Source organism: Megascapheus bottae, chromosome 19, assembly GCF_031878675.1.
Source record: "Megascapheus bottae isolate mThoBot1 chromosome 19, mThoBot2.hap1, whole genome shotgun sequence".
NCBI lineage: Eukaryota > Metazoa > Chordata > Mammalia > Rodentia > Geomyidae > Megascapheus > Megascapheus bottae.
In genome coordinates, this window is record NC_143527.1 from 12,717,310 (window position 1) to 12,740,572 (window position 23,263).

Below are 23,263 nucleotides of genomic sequence, written 5' to 3' on the forward strand. Positions count from 1 at the left end.
TCAACATCAAAAAGGACACTACAAGGTCTTAGGGAACTGAACACACCATCAATACAAGCTTCCATCCTTTCTATCAAAATACTTATTTCCAATATAAACAACATAGAAGACATTTGTACTATTGAACAAAGCGCCATGTAGATTATGTGAAAGACGGTCAACTTACCAGTAGTGATGTCATCATCCACAAGGTCATGTTCTTCCTCTGGGACTTTGGCTTCCTGTCCCAGGGCATCAGGAGCCGAGGTCATCGTCTGCATGGCTTCTGCTGTAACTCCAGCTAAATGTACAGAAATCACAAGGTGGCATTTTAAAAACAAAGAGAAGTGGAACAAAAGTGCTAAAGCTCTTGATTTACCAGATGCAAATATATGTTGAAAAGTAAAACATATTCCACTAAATTTGGATGAGATGCAAATCATAAACACTCATAAAACATAAAAAGCATAAAGCTCTATTTCTTGTATGTATGTGTGTGTGTGTGTGTGTGTGTGTGTGTGCATGGATGCATACTATATTTAGTTTTAACCAAGATGAAGAAAACAGAAATAAGATGAGGTAAACATTTTTTTGTTAATCTCTTTCAATATTTTCTGCTACAGTTAATTTTAGCTGATTTACACATAATTATACAAGTAGATAAATTAGATAAATCAAACCCTAGAAAGAAGTAATCTAAAAGCTTACTTCTCTTTATTAGTTTATTTAGACTTTGTGGTTGGGCAAGGAGGATGATCACAGAAGACAGATTTATGCATTGAGTCTAAGAAAGAGCTCTTATGTGAACTGGCCAAAAAGAATGTAACCTTTCCCTCTGTTAACAAATTCTAGGCAGAATTAGATAATTACCAGGTTGAAAGCCAATAGGTAACGTCGATAGGGAACTAAGAACTCAGTCTCTAAGCATCTGTAAACAGGTCAGGTTATACCAAGGTCTTTCCTCACATACCCGTTCTTCTAGCTTTGGTGATACATTTTGTTGTCAGCTTGCACCTTCCATATTATTTCTAACTTGGCAATGGGCAATACCAGCAGTTTTTATATGGATCTACAAACAGTCTTTATTCAATAATGTTATAATAAAAAAAATCAATATTACATGAGGATTTGAGCCTTGTAATAGAATATTTTAAGGTAATATTTTAATTTTTACCTATGTCCAATCCATTTAAATATATTTATCTGTCTTTCTATTTATTTGTTTATTGCCGGTCCAGGGATTGAGTTCAGGGCCTGAGCACTGTCCTTGGACTTTCTCAAGGCTAGAGCTCTACCACTTGAGCCTCAGCACCACTTCTGGTTTTTTTCTATGTATGTGGTATCAAGGAATTGAACCCAGGTATTTGTGCATGCACATACACTCTACTACTAAGCCAAACTCTTGGCCATTTAAATGTTTTAAAAATCGAGCACTATTATTATTTAAGGATTTCTTTTCTTCTAAGGCATATTAACTTATTCATTCCTATGTATAAGTTCTATGTGAGTTCTCCCTTGGTAAATTTAGGTTTACCAAAGGCATCAAGAGAAGAAGCTAACTAGCATGAATGAGTCAGAACTGGACCTATCACTCATAGTTCCAAGCACTGATGACTGAAACAGAGCCCAGAATACACCATTTTAGGAGCATCATTTGTTCAGAGTTGGTATACAAAAAATAAATAAACAAAACAAAGAGTAGATTCTTTGTCTAATTTCTAAAAACTTGGTCCAGATCTTTTCCATTTAAATATGGTGTTAGATACAGGTTTGTCATATATAGCCTTTGTTATGTTGAGATTCATTTCTTCTATTCTTTCTTCAGAACTTTTATTATGAGAAGGTATTGAATTCTGTCAACAATTGAGATGATTATGATTATTTGATTCTATTTATGTGCTGTATTATACTTATTGACTTTGTAAGTAGAACCAACCTTGAATGCCTGGAATAAAAACAATATCATCATGATATCCAATGATCCCTGAAGAAGGTAAACATTGAAATCACACTTTTACAGAAACATTTATGGTTGAGTTTATGAGATAATCTTTTACATAAAGGACAGATTTACTATAAAAGTAGCATTAAGTCTGGATGCCAGTGGCTCATGCGTATAACCCTAGCTACTTGGGAGGCTGAGGTCTGAGGACTATGGCTTTTAGCCATATCCCAAATAATTACCAAAAAAGCCAGAAATGGAGGTATGGCTCAAGCAGTAGAGCAGGTCCTGAATCCAAGGGCCAGTACACACACATACACACACACACACACACACACACACACACACACACACACACACAGAGTGAGAGAACAAGAGAGCGTGAGCAAGAGAGAGAAACAGTATTAAATAAATTACTTGAAGTTGTCATCATTAAAATAATCACAGGGCCTGGGAGTTTGGCCTAGTGGTAGTGTGCTTGCCTAGTATGCATGAAGACCCGGGTTACATTCCTCTATACCATATACACAGAAAAAAGCCAGAAGGCTCAGGTGGTAGAGCACTAGCCTTCAGAAAGCCCAAGAATAGTACTCAGGCCCTGAGTTCAAGGCCCAGGAATGGAAAAAAAATCACAAAGAGAAGGAAACAGGAAGATAAATACTGTATTTTAATAGAAACATTGTTCAAACAAAAAGGCAAACATTTTTGTATTATTAAATCAAATTATAAACCTTAGAAATCTGTTGCCCTCACATTTTACTAACACTTGTTAATCGTAAAAAATGACAAGAGATGGGCCAGGAGTCTGGCCTAGTGGTAGAGTGCTTCCTAGCATGCACAATGACCCGGGTCGATTCCTCGGTACCATATATGTAGAAAAAAGCCAGAAATGTTGCTGAGGCTCAAGTGGTAGAGCTCTAGCCTTGAGAAAGTCCAAGGACAGTGCTCAGGCTCTGAGCTCAATCCCAGGACTGGCAAACAAAAAAGGAAAAATGACAGGAGAAGCAGGATCATTATTATTATTTTCCTTTCCTACAGAATTAAAAGATTCAATAAAAATAAAGTGGGATTGTATATTAACAAATATTTACAAATCCATTTATATTTTTCATACTTAATCAGAACATCTAAGTAGTTGCTCAACATAGCATAGTTACTAAATTCAAGAACTATGATTGGGAAGCATATCTTATGGTTTCAAATCCCAGTATGCATTTACCTCCAATTCTTTTCAGAAACTCTGTTCTCTGGGAAAGATAGGAGGTGCCACAGAACAGCACACTGTAACCATGGGAAATCATGATGGTAATGATAACGAATCTAAATAATATAAATCCTCCATGGAGTCCTTATGCTGTGCCTGGTGACCATTCAACTGAGGACATGGAGTTCTGGTGATATTGCTTAAAGAACAAACACATACATCTCAGCGTAACTGCAGTGGAAAGACAAATAAGCTATGCTAAAATCGGTCCTTAGAAGGATGCTTTTCAAAACAAAATAAGGCTTTAAAAACCCTTGGGAGAAAAAGAAAAAGGAAGAAAGCCACAGACCAAACTCTCTCATAAACAATATTTCAAATATCCTTAACAAAATATAAGGAAATAGAATTTGGCAACATATAAACATAATTATAGCTTGGGACCAGTGGCTCATACCTATAATCCTAGCTACTGAGAACTGAGACTTGAGGATCACAGTTGTAGCCCACTGTGGGGAGGAAAGTTCATGAGACCCTTATTTCCAATTAAACAGTAAAGAGCTGCAAGTGGAGCTCTGGCTCAAGAGATGGACTTCTAGTCTTGAAAAAAAGAGCTAGGATACAAAATCTAGGTCCTGAGTTCTCCTTTTCTCCTTCTCCCTCCTTCTCCTTCTCCCCCTCCCTTTCCTTCTCCCTCGCTCCTTCCCTCCCTCCCTCCCTTCCTCCATCCCTCTCTCCTCCACTCCCTTCTCCCTCCCTCCCTTCTTCCCTCCCTCTCTCCTCCTAACTCTCTAATACATACACACAGAAAGATAAAATACATGGACTAAAATAGTAAGATATACAATAAAGAGATATAATAGAAATATATGGGCTACTTTTAAAACATCAGTATGTTCTCAAATTGAGATGTCATAAAATAAAAATGTATACACATTATTCCTGATAACAGAGCTCTATATATTGGTTCTATACAGTGAATTAGGAGGAAAAAGGGAAAGGAAAGCAGCAGGAAACTGGGATGTATAAGCCTTGTATGACAGCATAAGGGAGAGGGAGGGGGAGAAGTGAGGAATAGAGAATAAGAATAATATTACAGGATCTTTGTAACATTCAGATTTTTAAATACTCAGATCACTTTCTTCCATGATAGAACTAAATACATTAAACTACCCAATTTTACATAATATTTTAATCACATTGGAAAATAGTTTTAATGTAAACATAGAAATGAAGTCTTCCAAATCAACTAAATAAAACTATCAATCATCCCCATCAGTAAAATCAGATGCATTATTTAAAATCTGTAAGTTTCATAGGCTTAGATATTACCTTCATAAACATTTTTTTCCAAATTGCCTACAATATCTGAAAAATGGTAAATAATATGAACTCAAGAAAAAACTACAGCACCAAACAACTTGAAATCAAGAATAAAATATTAATTTTTAACTTAGTAAGATTTAAAATGAAGCTCCTTTAGCCAATACTGTAATATCAAACAAGTTCTGCTCATTATGATTTTATTATTTTATTGAAGATTGGGTGAAAATAGTAATATCGCTAGGGCAAAAAATATACAAAGTATCAACAAAAATGTATTTATTCTCATTGGATATAAATTTGCAAGAAGATTAAAAACCATATCCAAAAGAATAGAAGGTATTTTTATTTCATCAATTTCTCCCAACAGCAATTTTCCTGTGGTCCGATTAAAATCCACTGCAGGCAACAATCTGATATGAACCTCTACTTGCATGAAGTAAAATTTAACAATAAGAAAGGGAATCTGTGGTTGTCTGTAGCCGGTTTCCAGGCAGAAGGCTTGGATTTATTGGAAGCAGATCTCTGCAGTGACTGACCAACACTGCCCCACATTCCCCACAATGCTTATGACAGACAGACGGCCGGCCTCACATTAATTCACTTCACACCACTTCTATCGATCCACAGCCGGTTCCCTAGTCTCTCTGCACACATTGCCTGTCTGGCTGCCTACATCCACATCAGCACATACACAAAAGGCCACAGAAAGATAACCTTTTGCTTTCCATTAAAGACACAGTGTCCACTTTTCCTTCTGCAGCAACATCAAAAATATAAAATATAACACTATAGATGTTATCTTTTGGGAAAGACTTCCTAAATATATGTTAAGAGATATATCCCTTATTCTAAATAAAGATCATTACAATTAATGAGAAATGTATTAGTTTATTAGAGGCACAAAGCAATTAGAAAAATAACAACATAAAAAATAAATACCTTCACAATAGAAAATAAATATTGTGTAACATGAGAATTGATGTTTAATTTTTAAATTTTCAAAAGCTATCATGGTGAATTTTAAGAAAACTTGTAATTTAAAATTTTTTCAACAACTCGGAATGCAGCAAAATGAACATATTTACTGATAAATACACAAGAAACTACAGGTGGTATACTGTATCAACAAAATAATAATATGAGAGCATAGAGCTTTATTCTTCCTCCTTTCCAAAAAGAATCTGAAAATTACCTATGGCAAAAGAAAATCATATCTTCTAACTCCTTTCCAGTACTTTTTCAGAGATTTCTGACTGATATATAGGCCATGAACTGGCATCACCAATTTTGATTTCAGCAACCCGTAATGAAACAAAAATTTATTTTGTTCAACCTTGAAAATGGTGTGAAACAAAGGCAAAACTGTCTTACACACACTGTCTCAATGTTAGCATTCCTGGCTGATTCATAAATCTCAAGTGGAAGCAGAATTATGTATCTGAGAACTATGCAAAGCAAATGTGAATATGAATGCATCATGGAAACTCTTCATGGACTTTCTTTTTGCTTATTTCTTTCCTTCCTTCTTTGTTTACTAGCATTGCTTAGATAGAGGGCAAGTACAGAAATAGTATAAGGAATATAGGGAACTAATTGTAAGTACTAATTTGTTACTAGTATTGTTATTAGTATAATGAAAGTAGGTTGCTCTAAAGTCAAAGAAGGGAAATTGATAGAGGCTGCTGCAGCCAATTAATAGCTTTAAAAATAGAAATGAAGAGATGACTGGCCCTGAAAAAGGTTATCCATCTGAAAAGGATGATTTTTTTTTTTGCCAGTCCTGGGTCTTGAACTCAGGGACTGAGCAACATCCTTGGGCTTTCCCAAGGCTAGAGCTCTACCACTTGAGCCACTGCACCACTTCCAGCTTTTTTCGATGTATAAGGTACCGAGGAATCGAACTCAGGTCTTTGTACATGCTAGGCAAGCACTCTACCAGAAGGCCACAATCCTGGCCCCATCCATCTGAATTTGAAAGGGTCTAATATTAGCCATATGAATAAATATTAGCCATATGAGTAAAACATAGCCATCAGAATGATGACAGGTAACCAAGCAAAGTTCTCACATCACTTTAAACTTTCAGGAAGTACTCAGGTTATGTGTAACAAGCCTTGTGCTAGGCGAGACACAAAGTGAAAAGCCTGTTTGGCTTCTAACAAGAATATACTGGGAAAGGAAGCAGAAGCCAAGGAATACCATTAAACAAATGTAAATGCTGAGTCTGTCAAGGTGGCTCATACTTGTAATCCCAGTTATATAGGAGGATCTTGGATCAAGGCTAATCTGAGTGAAAAATAATGTGAGCAAGTCTTATCTCAAAACGCAAGCTGAATGTGACTGTACACGCTTGTACTCCAAGATATATGGGAGGCAGAGGTAATAGGATTTCAGTTCCAAGCAAAAAGTACAGGACCCTTCCCGAAAAATAAGCATAACTTAAAGGGGCTGGAGGTATGGTCCAAGTGTGAGAGTGATTGCCTAGTAAGCACAAAGCACTGAGTTCAAATCCTAGTACCACAAAAACAAATACAAAAAAAACACCAATAAACAAAAAATGGGGATGAACATGAGAAGACCCATGATTCATTTTGTAGAATGCTCTCTCCTATATACTGCAGCACAAAGTATGACTTGGGGTTAGGTATACTAGGTCACACCTGCAATTTTAGAGGTCAGGAGGAGGGTGGTTCAAAGTCAACAGAAAGTATGAGAAAGTCCTATGCATCTGTCATCCCAGATGCAGGGATAGGGTATATAGGATGACTGTGGTCCAGATCTGGCCAGGTATAACCTTGAGACCCTACTGGAAAAAATAACTACAGCACAGAGGGCCAACAGGAGCCATGTCTCAAATGGGGGAGTGCCTGCAAAGCACTCTGTGGCTCAGAGCACAAAGTGGCTGTGACTTCAATTAAGAAAGAGAGAGGGGGGAGGGGAGAGAGGATACAAGAGAGAGGAGAGAAGGAGAGAGAGATGAAGGGAGGGAGAGAGAGGGAGAGAGGAAGAGAAGAAGTGAGGGAAGGCAGAAGAGAAATAGAGAAAAAGGAAAGAAGGAAGGAAGGAAGGAAGGAAGGAAGGAAGGAAGGGAGGGAGGGAGGGAGGGAGGGAGGGAGGGAGGGAGGGAGGGAGGGAGGGAGGGAGGGAGGGAAGGGGAAAGAGAGAAAGGAAAGAGAACAGAGAAAGAGAAAGGAAAAGAGAAATTAAAGAAGGAAAGGAAAGGAGGAAGGGAAGAATGGAATAGAAAAGAAAGGAGTAATCACTTTTTAGAAATGTTTAAAACCAAGGATTTATATTTCTTTTCAATTAAAGGTAATGTAAATGCAGAGAAAATAAGAGTTTATTTTTTCTAACAAACATACAGAATGGGAGTGTTCTCTCAATGTAGGGAAGGATAAAAAGAGTCCATCCGTTCATGAACCTTTTTGAATCATCGTGGTACTAAGCAGAAGGATAAGAATGAAGAGGAAAACACAAGGACTTCATAGTAGTAAAAGTAATCATGAGAAGTACAGATCTATGGAAAAATGTTACATATGAAGAATAATAAATTAGCTTCACAAGATGGAGTAAAGAAGAGAACACGTGTCAGTGATAATTTCATGAGAAGGAATTACCAGAGTTGGGGCCTAAAAAAACATACAAATTCTTGATAGCATGATACTAAATGAAGAAGAAGATTCCAGGGAGAAAAGATAAGTTAAAAGACCTGATGTAGGGCAGGAGGTGTTGCTCAGGGCTGATCACTTTCAGAGTACTCTCAAGACCTGGCCCTGACCCTAGCACACAGGTAAATGAAAAAAAATATGAAGACTCAAGTATGTGTGTAGAATTGGTAGCAGACAAAAGTATGGGAAGGTTAGAAAATAAGGCTAACATGACACTGGATGTCCAAGTACCAGAGATAACAGGAAACAAAGTACTAAGAGAAACTAAGAAATAGAGAAGGATATGCTTGCATTTTTTTAAGTGGGGGGAGGGGGGGGTTGGTCCTCAGGCTTGAACTCAGCCTGGGGCCCTATCACTGAACTCTAGCTCAAGGCTAACACTCTAATACTCTGAGCTACAGAGTAGCTCAATTTTTTGAGTAGTTAACTGAAGATAAGACTCTCAAGGGGACTTTTCTGCCCTGCTTGGCTTGGAACTGTGTTCCTCAGGTTTCAGCCTTTTGAGTAGCTAGGACTACAAACATGAGTCACCAGCACCCACCTGCTCCTTAAAGCCGACTAAAATGTAAGAGACAATAGATTACTGGGGGTTATGATAAGATTTGTAACTGCAGTGACAATGAAAAAGGACTTTAATACCCAAGACTTAGGGAGAAGTAAAGATAATTCTACCATTTCTCTTCCTGGTTTAGCAGAAAAGTTCCAAATTCAGAGCTGAAGGTAATAGTGTAAAGACAACCAGGAAGGCAGAAAGTCTCATGCAAACTAGAATGAATCCAGAGAAAATGACTGAAACCCATTCATTTCTATACCCATTCAGGTGACCTTGTATCCTTGTGCTAATCTAAGACACAAAGATAGGTTGTATATTACATTCAGTGGTAGACCTAAAGAGGTCAGTTTAGTACACTGCCTGAAATGTAATAAATATCCAACAAATGGCATTATTAACATTATTATTATTAACAGTATTTTCACTTATGTTTACTTTGCTACTGGGAAGTAGAAGTATTTTACTTCAAAATTTCACTTTTTTTTTCTTCAAACAATGAACCCATTTCTTTTTTTTTTTTTAGAAAGAAACTTCTGTTTATTTGGGGAATCTTTCTCTTTTTTTTGCATTGTTTTTATTGTAATTAGTAAAAGGGTTACATGATATTTGCCAGATAGAAGGTGCATTAATTCACATACATTGATACCCTTTCACATGTCTTGGTACCCATTTCCCTCCCCCCCCCCACCCCACACCCGTCTTGGTTTTCCCCCCTTCCCTATCAAATTTCAAATAACCAAATACAAATAAATTCAATATATCAGATAACAAAGTGAGATACTATAACAATATGAGATAACCAAGGGACAGCAAAGGAGATGAGAGACAACATAGTACATTAAGGACAACAATCATTCGTTATATGACTTTTGTTTCAATATCCTGGAGGTCCTTTCAATTAGCTTCATACTATATGGCCTTATGTGTCAAGATTTTGCTCTATTGCAGATCTCTGCTAGTAGAGCCCAAGGTTTCTACTGATTATGACGAATGAGGGAAACCATTGAGCCTAAGTTCCTTTGAGTCTGGCTTACTTCACTTAATATGATTTTTTCTAAGTCTTTCCATTTCCTAACAAATGGGGCGATGTCATTCTTTCTGACAGCAGCATAGAATTCCATTGTTGAACCCATTTCTTTATGACTATTTTTTTTTTGCCAGTCTTGGGCTTGGGCTCAGAGCCTGAGCACTGTCCTTGGATTTTTCTCAAGGCTAGAGCTCTACCACTTGAGTCTCAGCACCACTTCTGGCTTTTTCTAAGTATGTGATACCAAGGAATTGAACCCGAGTCTTCGTGCATGCTAGGCAAGCACTCTACCACTAGGCCAAACTCCCAGCCTCTTTATGACTTTTACAAATCATCATTTCCTTCCTTTTTTTTTCCCCAGTCCTGGGGACTGATCTAAGGGCCTAAGCACTGTCCTTGGGCTTCCATCAAGGCTAGTGCTCTACTATTTGAGCCACAGCACCACTTCTGGCTTTTCTATGTATGTGGTATCAAGGAATCTAACCTGGGTCTTTGTGCATGCTAGGCAAGCACTCTACCAGTAGGCCAAACTCCTGATACATTTTTCTCCTTTTTGAGCTGTATTACTAAACATATCACTTAAAGCCAAAATATTTACATTTCAAAGAGCCAATTTATCTTATCACTGTCATTACCAAATACATTAATATCAAATATCTACACACACATATACACATATGAGGAAAGGCCTTTTGATTTTTAATATCTTCATGTGCAGCAACTGATTGACTTGAAATTAAATGAATAAGAATCTATTAGTTAGGGCCTGAGCACTGTCCTTGGGCTTTCTCAAGACTAGAACTCCAAGACTTGAGCCTCAGGACCATTTTTTGGCTTTTTTCTACATACATGGTATGAGGAATTGAACCTGGGTCTCCGTGCATGATAAGCAAGCACTCTTTCTACTAGGCCAAATTCCTGGCCCACAGAATCTGTTTTAATACTACCCTGTCAACAATACATTTAATTAGCTATGAGCTATTGCCAAATGAGATTATCTTACAACCACTGATAACATTCCAAGAATTTCTAAAGAAATTAAGATATATGAATAATTTGAAGGTGACTGATTTTATTACTGAGTATTATTCAATTCTATTTCTAGTAAGAAAAAAGAGTAGGGCAGTAAAACATTACATATGAAGAATAAATAAAGAAGTAACTTGCAAGAATGCAGAAAAAAGCATCCAGATATGTGAAGTATAAATAGTATGTTAATGACTTAAGAAAATTAGTAGACAAATAAGTAGAAAGATCAAGACATAAGCAATGCTATAACATCTCAAAAAGAAAATATAGGAGAAAATTATAATTATCCTATGTGTTTTAGATATAACAAAGTCTTAAGCGATAAAAGAAAAACAGATAAACTGGACTTCACAAGAAATTAAAAACTTATGCTTTGCAAAGGGTAGTGTTTAGAAAATAAAAGGGAAGTCACAGACTGGGAATATTTCTAAAAATTAAATGTTTGCTGTCTATAGACAATACCACATGTACTCAGCATACATAAGTAACTTAAAACCCAGTAGAAAAGACCCTGACAAAGTATCCATACAGACACTTAGCCAAAGAGGATATGACAAATAACTTACATGAAAATGCTTAACATCATTAACTACTGAAAAAACACAGATTAAAACACAAATAAAAATAATAAAATAAAATTTTAAAAATTAAATACTTCTTTCACATGTAAAATCAGGATATAAAGCAACAAGAAATCTCATTTTTAATGATCAGGATACAAAATGAAACAGGTACTTTGAAAAACTGTTGGGCAGATTCTTTCATTTACATTTATTTACATTTGCCCTTATCCATTCAACGCAGCAATTCTGTTCCTTAGTATTTGTTCAAGTGAATTGAAAACTTGTTTTCATGCAAAACCTATACCTAGTTCTGACTAATGCAAGAATAATTTGAACAATCCAAATTAGAAATCTGAAATATTCCATCAGATTATAACAATTAGTCAAATAGTTATCAAAAGCCTACCTAAGACCTTGGCAGCAAGTCATTCAGGGACAAAAAGTAAAATCCTGGATATAGGGCCCCAAAAGAGATCTCAATAAAATCTTATCACAGGAATTCATTTCATAAGAACTGAAGATCCAAAAGCTCACAAAGAAATAAAAATTATGTCTTATCATGTAAATTCATCATAACAGATGGGATATAAAGAAACAATTGGAATGGTAAGCCTAAGAGAAAACTATGTAAGTAGGTGTATGAAATACACTTACTTCAGCCTAGAGATATGACTAAGTGGAAGCCAACAGCTGAAGACAAACCCTCATGCACTGTAATGAGAGTAATGCATCCACAAAAGTACGACATTATTCCACTACATTACCCTGATTAAATCTCACAATTCATTTTAAAGACTATTCATATCTAACCAATGATTTAGAGGAGAATGAAAAGCTGAACTAACTATAGGAACACCAATCATTGCCTCTGGCAGAGCTTTTAAAGAATTAAATTTCAAATCCAAATTATAAAAAGAATAAAAAATGAGCCAGATGAATACTGGGATACTACAATGTATAAAAAGAATGAAGACTTCTTTAAAGTTTATAAAGAAAGACAAAGTAAAAGCGCATCTTCAAATCAGGCAATCTTACGCTTAAGACTAGTATTTTATTTTCCATTATCTGATATGGATGAGGGTAGGGATAAGGGAATAAGGAAGAAACTTATAGACAAATTATCTATACTTTAAACCATATTACCTCTTCACATATATTATTATCAAAGAAAATTGAGGAACTGGGAGTGGTGGCTCAGGGAAGGCCTCCTCTCAACCATAATCCAGGTATGCCTGCATGTGCTTATCATTCCAGCTATGTAGGAGACCATAGGAGGAGGATATGATTTGAGGACAGCTTAAGGGAAACAAAACAAAACAAAAAAACCTACTTGAAAACCAACTAAAAGGAAAAAGGAGTAGAAAATAGAAGGGAGTGAGGAGGACACAACCTAAGTGATAGCTGCCCGCCTAGCTAGTGTGAGGCCCTGGCTTCAAACCTCACTACACATACATACACACATATCCTTCCTCCTTATACAAATACACACTCACACACACACACACACACACACACAAAATTACAGAGGATGCTAGTAACAAACATCAAGTGTATGTATATGTAATCACAAAGGAACTATCCTCAGTGATTCTTCTGTTTTGTTTTGTTTTTTGTTACAGTTTGACCTCAGAGGTTATCTCTTTTGCTAATGGCTCACCATGTAAGCAACATCTCCAGTTCCAGTTTTTTTGCTAATTTATTGAGATGAGTCTCACTGATTTTTTGCCCAGGCTTTCTTTGAACCTCTAATTTTCAGATCTCAGCTTCCTGAATAGCTAAGCTTATAGGTGTGAGCCACTGGTGCCTGACTCTAGTGACTTTCAAGTACAATAATTTAAATTTAGTAGTTTAGCTCTAGTGGATTATGTTATAGAAAACCAACTACAAAAAAGCAAACTAAGGGGCCAGGAGTTTGGCCTAGTGGTAGAGTGCTTGCCTAGCATGCACGAAGACCCGGGTTCGATTCCTCGGCACCACATACATAGAAAAAAAGCCAGAAATGGTGCTGAGGCTCAAGTGGTAGAGCTCTAACCTTGAGAAAGTCCAAGGACAGTGCTCAGGCCCTAAGCTCAAGCCCATGACTGGCAAAAAAAAAAAAAGTTGGGCTGGGAATTTGGCCTAGTGGTAGAGTGCTTGCCTAGCATGCACAAAGACCCAGGTTCGATTCCTCGGTACCACATGCATAGCAAAAAGCCAGAAGTGGTGCTGAGGCTCAAGTGGTAGAGTGCTAGCCTTGAGAAAGTCCAAGAACAGTGCTCAGGCCCTGAGCCCAAGCCCAGGGCTGGCAAAAAAAAAAAAGCAAACTAAATAGTCATAATAATTTTGATAATTGTTTATTATACATATTTGTTTTCTGAATTGTGTTGTATGTGAAGGAAAGCACATGAGTCATTACACAGACATCATTTAGAACTAAGGTTATGAGAGTGGGAGAAAGGAGACATAGTCATAACCAGAAGGATATAGAGTTATAACCCTGCAGTCCTAAACTTAATGGAAAGTATCCACATAATCTATATACTCGAAGATTCAAATGAAAATATATGACACCTGTGTCCAAGAAAGACTGGAAACAGCAAACAACTAAACAGCAAGGAACATAAATAGCACACAATCTGCTTCCTAAAGAAGACCCAGGTCCTTACATGGATTCAGGCTTTCCTCAGGTTTGTACATGGTGAACAAAGAAAACTCATTTGACAAAGAAACAGATCTGATCAGGCACCCAGTGGCTCATGACTGCAATTTTAGCTGTTCAAAAGACTGAGTCATGGACAATGGTAGTTGAAAGCAAAACTGAGCAAAAAATATGAGACTCTAGGCAAATATAGAAGGAGGTATGGCTCCAGTGGCAAAGTACCACTTATGAGCAAAAAAAAAAAAAAAAAAGTCAAGCAAATGTTCAAAACCACAAATTCACGTTCTGATACCGGCATAAAAATAAAGTAAATACAGATTTGTGATTGACAAGGAAGTAACTTAAAGGAGAAATACGTTATCAACTCAGCCTCATGTCATTCACCTTTGAGAATCAAACAAATACCTACTAATCTATAGGGGGAAAGCTGGTGATGGTTATGAATCCCATGACACTTTAGGAAATATCTGAAATTATGTGGTCACTTGAAAGTGACCCTAAATTTACAGTTTATAAAACATGTCATAACTCCCTTATTTTATATTAAGACTGTAAAGGCCAATCTTCTACTGGTCATTTAGAATTTTCAGATTTATTTCTGGTTTAGTTTTTCTGACTCTGAGGTAGTTTACTTGCAGATCATTTACTTAACTCTTGCTTAAGAGGAAAAAAACAATAAGAATCAAAACAAGATATTATAAGTCAAACTCAAAAAAAAGTAACTTCAGTCACCCTCTATCAGGAAGTTAAAGAAAAAGTTCATGTTTAAGATATAAAGATACCTTAATAAAGTAACCTATTTTACATATCTGTTCTCAAAGTTTATGCTAGAAGCTGTCTTCTTATATTTAATTATTAGAAATATGTAATTTAATTATGATTTTAAATCAGCAGAGATATTCTCTTCCATTTTCATTCCTCAAAGCTGGATGTTCTTTAGTTGAATTGCCTGTTTCAAATGTAAGTCGCATCATCTTTTTCTAGTAAATTGTGAAGACTTTCATAGGATTACAAAAAAGCACTGTGATTATAGCATTGACATCGACTGTAGAAATATATGTTTAAAAACAACAGGCAATAAAATAGGCAGCTGTTTTGATCTCTAAATCAACCAAGGAAAATCTCTTCACCTGATGGGTAAGTTTTATAGAACAAACAGAAAATATATACAGAAAAATTACAAAAATACTAAGTACTGTTACAGATGACTGGATTGGCATTTAACAGACTGAAAGAAACCAGATCAATCTCAATCTTGTTGGGGTCAATTCGGGTGCTCAAACAAATAAAACAATTTTTTTCTTTATGTTTGTGGACTAGAAGTGCTAAAATATTAACCCAGCCTGTAAATGTCATGCACAGTGAAATTATTTATAAATATTAAAACATGTTAAAAATACATATTCATGTCAAAACATGCTTAATAATAGTCAAGTTAATGCCATTAGCACAATAGCATTGGAAAAATATAATATAAATATGCTTCCACTAAAAAAGAAAATGCAAAAGAAGGCAAAGTAGATTAAGCAAAGATATTTTAGTATAATTTCAGCATTTTTACCATTATAAACAACATCAGAAAAAAAATCTGACATTAGCTATTGCCATCAAAATAGGACAATTAAGGTACCCATAACGTCTTGTAATAACTTTATTATTTTCCTTTAAAACTATAAGATTAATTCTGTCACACATACATTATAATAAATCTTTGAATTAAAATAACAAAACAACATAAATATATAAAACATCAGTAAAAACATAAGTAAGATATAGTCATAAAAGCCTCAGAATAAAAAAATTGAATTAGTGCATCTATATTCAATATGTAAGAGTTAAAATATCATCAGATTATAAGCTCAAATTTACAACTATACATTCTAATATCCAAATGAAAACATATGAACATATGCATGTAAGTAGGAGTTAAAATATCATGAGTATAATCTCAAGCTGAATAGGATTGCCTAAACTATACTAGTAAAAGAAAATATATGTTTGAAATCATACTAGATACTTGTTCCATTACTAAAACATGTCCTTGTATTCATATGAAGTGTTTTGTACTTCATTTCCATTAACATTATGAATTTTTGTTCTTGAGCAAATCAGCAAGAGAATAATGGCACAAATCAATATCCTACTCTTCATAGTAAGTAATATTGGGTCATTTATAATTGCAAAGGCCACCAGAATTTCACCTAAAGATATATTGAGCATTTCCATTTGAACAGCATTTTTAAAAAGTATCACAGGTTGCTTAGCCTAATTTTGATTAAGTTCTAAATACTAAGTCCCAATGATTGTAAATAGATTCCCTTCTTGAATACTTGTTTGTTAAACTTACCATTTAAAATATGATGTAAAAATCAACGTTAATAAATTCTTTAATAAAAAAACTAAAATAAAAAGTATCACAGGTTGAATGGATGATTATCTTCTATAAAATAGTCTTCACAGGGTGGGGAGTTTGGCCTACTAATAAAGTGCTTGCCTAGCATACACAAAGACCAGAGTTCAATTCCTCAATACCACATACATAGAAAAAAAGCTGGAAGTGGTGCTGAGGCTCAAGTGGTAGAGCTATGGCCTTGAGAAAGTCCAAGGACAGTGCTCAGGTCCTGAGCTCAAGCCCAGGACTGGCATTAAAAAAAAAAAAAAAAAAAAAAAGTCTTCACAGGCCTTCAACTTCTTAAAGCATTTGGTAAAAATGTGCAAATACCTCAAAGAAAGGCAGTTGTGCCTCCTAGGGGCCTTGCCACCAATTACAGCTCTAGGAGAGGTAATGAATTCCTCCTGCCTTGGGGCCAGGGAGACAGATAAGGCTTATGAAAGAGAAGAAGCAGGCATGAGGAAATAACTAAAAATATTTCAGGCCTTTTCAGGACCAGCAATAGTGCCACAGAGGCCAGATGATTATCAGCGTTCCCCAAGTGGGATGGGATGAAGACCGGCAGGCTAAGAAACACACTTAGAACTCCTCAGTTTCCACTAGAAAAAGAGCCACATGTCTGTTTCCTGAGGTTTCACTCCTTTCGTTTCACACTGTGGCACATTGTTGTAGGGTTTCTCCTGACAATCTAAAAGCAGACAATGGGCTTGTGGCTATAGAGCTTCTCTGCAGAGGTGTTGAATTAAAATAACAAAACAATGCAAATGCATAGAAGCATGAAGTTACCTAACCTGTAGCTTGCCTGATGGGATAAAAGATAAACATAAGAGGTAAAGACCAAATAATCCATTCAGTAATGCTTTCTTTTCACTTTAAATTTGTTGCTTTATTAGTCTAAATTCCAACAATGTGAAAAAGGTATAAGGAAAATCACAAGACAATTTAAGACTGCATCAAAGAATACAAGTCACTCGGCTGGGATTTTCTTTTGGACCGTTAAGACCAATTAAAAAGAAGTTTCATTGTTATTCTATTAGGTTAGTAGCCAGATATAGAGAAATAGAACAGTTTAATGCTGTTAAATACATGATCAGTCTAGACTGCTTAAAATTAAACTCAATAGTTCCAACACTCTGTAAGAAAAAAGAGGAACAAACACCCATCCCAATGAAACACTGCAATCAGATACAATTCAGATACAATGTGCTTTGCATAATATAATTTGTCTTAAGTCAAACCTTTCTGCCATCAAATATAAAAATTGGAGCAGAACAGAAGAGGTTTTTAATGTACATCAATCAAACCACTTTTAATACTTTCTCTTTTTAATCACAATACATAACCATTTCCCACTGGCTTTGTAAACACTCTAAGATAACTACTATAGGTATTTCTGAAAGAATATCATCTTTTAATTTCAGTTGATCCATAAAAAAGGCATTACAAAAGGAATATTTTACAATTATCAGTCCTTCAGAAACTATCAAATGATTTTTCCTTAACTTCCCAAAATTTAATAAGAATGTTCTTGTTCAAAAAGAAAGGGACAACCCAGAATGCCCCTAAAGAACCAAGAAAGTAGTGCAGTAAGCAGAAAAGAGCCAACAGGGGACACTACATAGTGCTTACACTATAGCTTAGGTAGTTTTTCATCCAGGAGCCCTTATTCTCAGCCAGTTCTCCCTTATTTTAACTCAAATAAGCATGGTTAACTGGTTGCCACAAAACAAGAAATAGCAAATTAGAAATCTGGGCAGCAGCTATTAGGGGCAGAAAAACAGTCTAGTAGCAATAAAAATTGGTAATTAGTAAAAAGGAGAGAACATTATTCAACTTATAGATGAAATGCAAGAGACATACACATCTGAGTTTTATTTTAGACTAAGAAGCACTCTTTCTTCAAGAAGCAAGTGGTGCTAATTTTACATCCTTGGTATGGGCCCAAACAACTCTGATTACCAAGCTTAAAAATCAGAAGCACTTTGAAATAGTTCAACAAAAAAAGGAGAAATTTTTTTAAAAAATCTTGAGCATCTAGAATTTAAAATCTTCACTTCTTTAACCACTCAAAAATGTTCTAGATAACAAGAAGGAAGGAGAGAGGGAAAGAAGGAGAGAGGGAAGGAGGATGGGAAGGGGAGAAAGATGAAAGGAAGGAAAACTAGTATGTAGTTTTAAGGCCTTTCAGAGGTAGGAAAAAACTTGCTTAAAACACATTTATCAAGCCCATTCCTTAGTTTTTTCCTCATCCTCTTTCCATTACAAATTGATGATATCTGTCTGCTAGAGATTACATTAATATTTAAATCTATTTAACAGCCATGAGATATTTTTCACTACCTCTACAATACACAGTTTCATCTTACCTTCTTATGTATTGCTGGTCCAGCCATACCTGTGTTCAAAATGAACACTACCATAATCAGAAAAGTGACTTCAATTCCAGGTTATAAAGGTAATAAAGTCTGGCATGTTGAAAAATCAAATCCAAAGTACTATCAGGACTATCTTTCATTGAACAAAGAAATTCTATTCTGTTTCCAAAGGGGAGAAAAAGACAGGCCTAACCTTAATACAAAAGGAAGCTAAAAAGGCAGGGACTCAATAACAACAAAGGATGGTGTGTTCTGATGACATCAATATGTATTAAACACAAAGTGTTACATAGCCTTTATCAATACCCAAGATGATAAATTTGCAAATTAATACTACATCGGCCATAATTGCAAAAAATTACAACAGCATTCTCTTTAGAAGAGATTTTGATTTATTAGATAGTAGTGACTTTTATGTGTCTAATGTTTCTAAAACTAAAAGAGAAGATGAGCCACTTTAAGAAAGCAGAACACAATGCACAAAAAATAATTACACTTGTGACCTTATGTCCCTTAAGGTCACTCTGCATCACAGGCCAAAGGAAATGAGGAACCATCAGCATTTACCTCAGAGAAGTCACTGACTGGAATGAAGGGCAAGTGTGGATATATTTCATAAACTAGGTGCTTGACCTCATAAAAAGTCAATTATCAATGCTACATGTAGTGTGTCACAAATAAAAAATATATCCAAGAGCATTCTGAAAAACATCTTTACTTTAAAATAAATCTTAGGCAATTCATAATGTTTGGTTATACCCAAATAGTACTACAAGTTTCAGAAAAGAATATTAATCCTTATTTGGTACCAATTATTATGTGCTCTGAAATACAAAATCAACTATACATACATGCTAAAAACTGATGACTTGAGAAAAGTTTATAATAGCAATGTAAATTAGCATTTAAGAACAGATGCAGTACTTACAATCGGATTTTTGGTTCATTCAACTAGAAATCACAGTGCACTTATCCTCAAATTTTCAATCTACAGTTTGAACCAGAAGTTTATGCATTTTTGACATTTGTGAAGGATATAATGGTAATTCATGACTGGTTTTAAGGACAGAGCTCTATTACCTGCAGAAAAATTCTCATACGACTCAATAACTGAAAACTTGGTTCTCATGAAAATCTGTGACTTTCAGTTAAGGCAGACTATTGCTCCTTTTCATCTTCCCAGTGATACCTAATCCACTGTCAAGCCAAGCCCTTGAGTAAGACAAATTAAGTTCTAAGGCAGCAGCAATAGGAAATAAAGCTAGAGAAACCGGTATGAGGAAAGAAAGGAAAGAGAGGCCAACTACTTGTGTTAGATGCAGTATGTTTGATGCTATGCAGTTCCTATTCAATGGTTTCAGGAATCTTGAAAAAGCATAGGCTTTCAACTATTACTTTCCTTAATCCTCAAACCTGCAAAAGACTCTATAATTGCATAATATACCTAAAATATGCCAAGGATCTTGTCAATAGGGCCAGTTGACTGAAGTTGTCATTTTAGTGCCCACTCACACAATCACTTGCTGACTGAGCTCCATGGAAGTTACCCCCACTTAAAACCACTGATTCTAGAGCTAGAAGATAAAGGCCATCAAAGCCAAGGAAATGCTCTTGTCGGAAATGAACTCATTTCAGAAAATAATATTAATCCCTATTTGGTACAAATAATTCTGACTTCATCTCAGAGGAGTATTTTCTATGCTTCAAATATTTAAGCCGTTACTTCTTAGACAAAGCTCAGTTATGAGGTAAATGTTGCCAATATTGCTTAATTACTATGTACTCTGAAATGCTAAGAATAGTTAAAATAATCTGATGAGTGGTATATTCAACAGACACATTGCTTAATAATTTGCTTATTTTAGTGATAAAGATCCCCATGCTAGAAAACAAAGCATGGTTTTAAAGCAACACTTTATGATATAACTTGTGATGATGAACATCTTTTTAAATATTAATGGCAATGGTAGAGGCGATTTCACTGCAAGGATGTAGGTGGCAGGTGTGGGCTGTCCACCAGCTGGCTCCATAACCTTTTGATCCCTTTGGACAGAAAATCTGTTCAACAGCCCTATGTGGTCATTCCTCATTTGTTCTTTGCTTTCTTCTCTTTAATACGTTCAAAATCCCTATTCCTTTAGCTTGACATCCTTTTATTAAAATAGAAGGCTCCAAGAGAGCAAACTCAAAGTATTTTTTTTTTACTTTACAGATTTTTTTTTTTGTCAGATAGATGGTGCATTAATTCCCATACATTGATACCCTTTCACATGTCTTGGTCCCCATTTCCCTCCCCCCTGCCCCCACCTCTCATCTTGCTTTCCCCTGTTCCCTATCCAATTATACCCAGTCAATATAAAAGTTTCAGGATTAAGTAACATTATATACAAAGTTGTTAATGTATAATATTTCAGTTACATGTGGAATGCATATTTGTTTATTCTTTCACTGAAAATATAATTACTATGAGTGGCAATCTTAAAATTTAAGTATACTAGCATTCAGTTAATTTATAAAGTAGTCACAGATACTACAAGAAAACTGGACTTAATTACATAAATGGAAAAGTTTAAATCTGGCCTAAGAACAAATTAGCTCATGTTTACTTTAACATTTAAATGAAAATCACCAAAGAACAACTTTGCAGAAGTTATTTTCTAGTCCATTTTGTGGAAACACAAAACAATGAAAGCAACATTAGCTTAGCAAATATCTACTTATTTTTAACATCCACACAACCTCCCATTTAACAATCTAAGGATATTGGAATAAACAACAGAATAAACAGTGCCTAAGAAAATGATTGTTCTGCATTCATCTAAGTATCTGAGTGACCTTCAGAGGCGTTTTAAAATTCTTCTTAGCATCAGTTAACTTTTTTTTTTTTTCATTTTTTTGTGGGTCATGGGGCTTAAACTCTACCTGGGCTCTTCAGCTCAAAGCTATTGCCTTACCTCTGGGCCTGGGCACTGTCCCTGAGCTCTACAGTTCAAGGCTACCACCCTACCCTTGAGCCAAGCCCCACCTCCTGTTTTCTAGAGATTAATTGGAGACAAGAGTCTCAAGTCCTTTTGTGCCAGGGCTGGCTTTGAACTTTGATCTTCAGATGTCAGCCTTCAGATTAGCTGGGATTACAGGCATGACCCACCACACCTTGCTGTCTCAGTTAACTCTTGTAAGAAAAAATAAACTGGGGATAACAGTGGAAAGAACAGCACTGCCTATCTTATAAGATTACTAAATGCAATACACAGACTAAATATTTAGCAAAAGTTTGCCAGAGAGAACACACACACACACACACGTATGTGGTTGTGGGGCTTGAATTCTGGGTCTGGGCACTGTCCCTGAGCTCTTCAGCTCAAGGCTACTGCTCTACCTCTGGTCCTGAACGTTGTCTCTGAGCTCTTCAGCTCAAGGCCACCTCCCTACCCTGGGAGCCATTGCCCCACTTCCCATTTTCTAGTGATTAACTGGAGAAAAGAATCTCAAGAAATTGAGTGCCTGGACTGGCTTTGAAACGCAATCCTCAGCAATCCTCATATCTTTGCCTCTGGAGTAGCCAGGATTACAGGCGTGAGCCACCTTGCCAGCATTTTTCAGTATATTTTATATCCTCTCTGAACCTACTAACAGATCTTTCACCTAGCAATACATGCATTTCTAGCATTGCATCAGGGACTAATTTGTGGCTCTTCTATGCCTTTATCTTAGGGCTAAACCATTATGTTCTTTCCAGGAGCAAAGTAGAGTACTACTCAGTACAATGGCTAATAATACCCCTCTTATGAACAGTCAACTGGGGCCAGAAGTTTGGCCTAGTGGTAGAGTGCTTTGTCTAGCATGCACGAAGACCTGGGTTCGATTCTTCAGGCCCTGAGCTCAAGCCAAAAAAAAAAAAAAAAAGAAGAAAGAATACAACGCTGTGCTAATCTTTACCATTTTTCTTAGTCTTTTAAATGCAAACAGTAATCAAAATCTAGAAATTGTCTCTGATTCTATCATACCTACATTTATGTCTGGGTGTCATATCACTGTTTGGTATTGCTTCTCATCTATTCATTCCCCAACATTTCATATATCTAAATGGAGATGTCTTGAAGATATATAAATATAAATCTTCTTCTTTTAATTTTCTTCTTTTGAGATACTGAGGTTGGACCTCAGGGTGGTCTTGCTAAGCTTGCTTCTTTTGGCTAAAACGCTACCATCAAGCCATGCTTTCAGACCTGCTTTAAACTGGTGATTTTTGGAGACAGAATCTCACGTGCTTTTCTAAGCCTAGGCTAGCTTCAAACTTTGATCCTCCATATCTCAGCCTCTTGAGAAATCAGAATTGTAAAAATGAGGGTAAAGCACCTGGCTAATTACTTCTATCATATAGATCTTTAGTAATTGACTATTGTGTCTCTGTTATCACATTTATACTTTGTCTTTAACTTAATCTTTCAGCCAATAAGGGTGTTTGTTTTTGGTTGTTTTTTGTTTTTTTTTTTGCCAGTCCTGGGCTTGAGCTCAGGGCCTGAGCACTGTCTTTGGACTTTCTCAAGGCTAAAGCTCTACCACTTGA

The 23,263-nt window shown here is 35.9% G+C and overlaps 1 protein-coding gene across 1 annotated transcript in view; it reads right to left on the reverse strand.

The window, feature by feature from the left end:
- The window catches only part of Wdr7 (WD repeat domain 7), a 256,133-nt gene that overhangs the window by 159,118 nt on the left and 73,752 nt on the right, over positions 1-23,263 (reverse strand). The window contains exon 20 of the mRNA XM_090353041.1: positions 167-280. Within this exon, the coding sequence (XP_090209167.1) occupies positions 167-280 (114 nt within the window). The remainder of the gene's footprint in view (positions 1-166; positions 281-23,263) is intronic.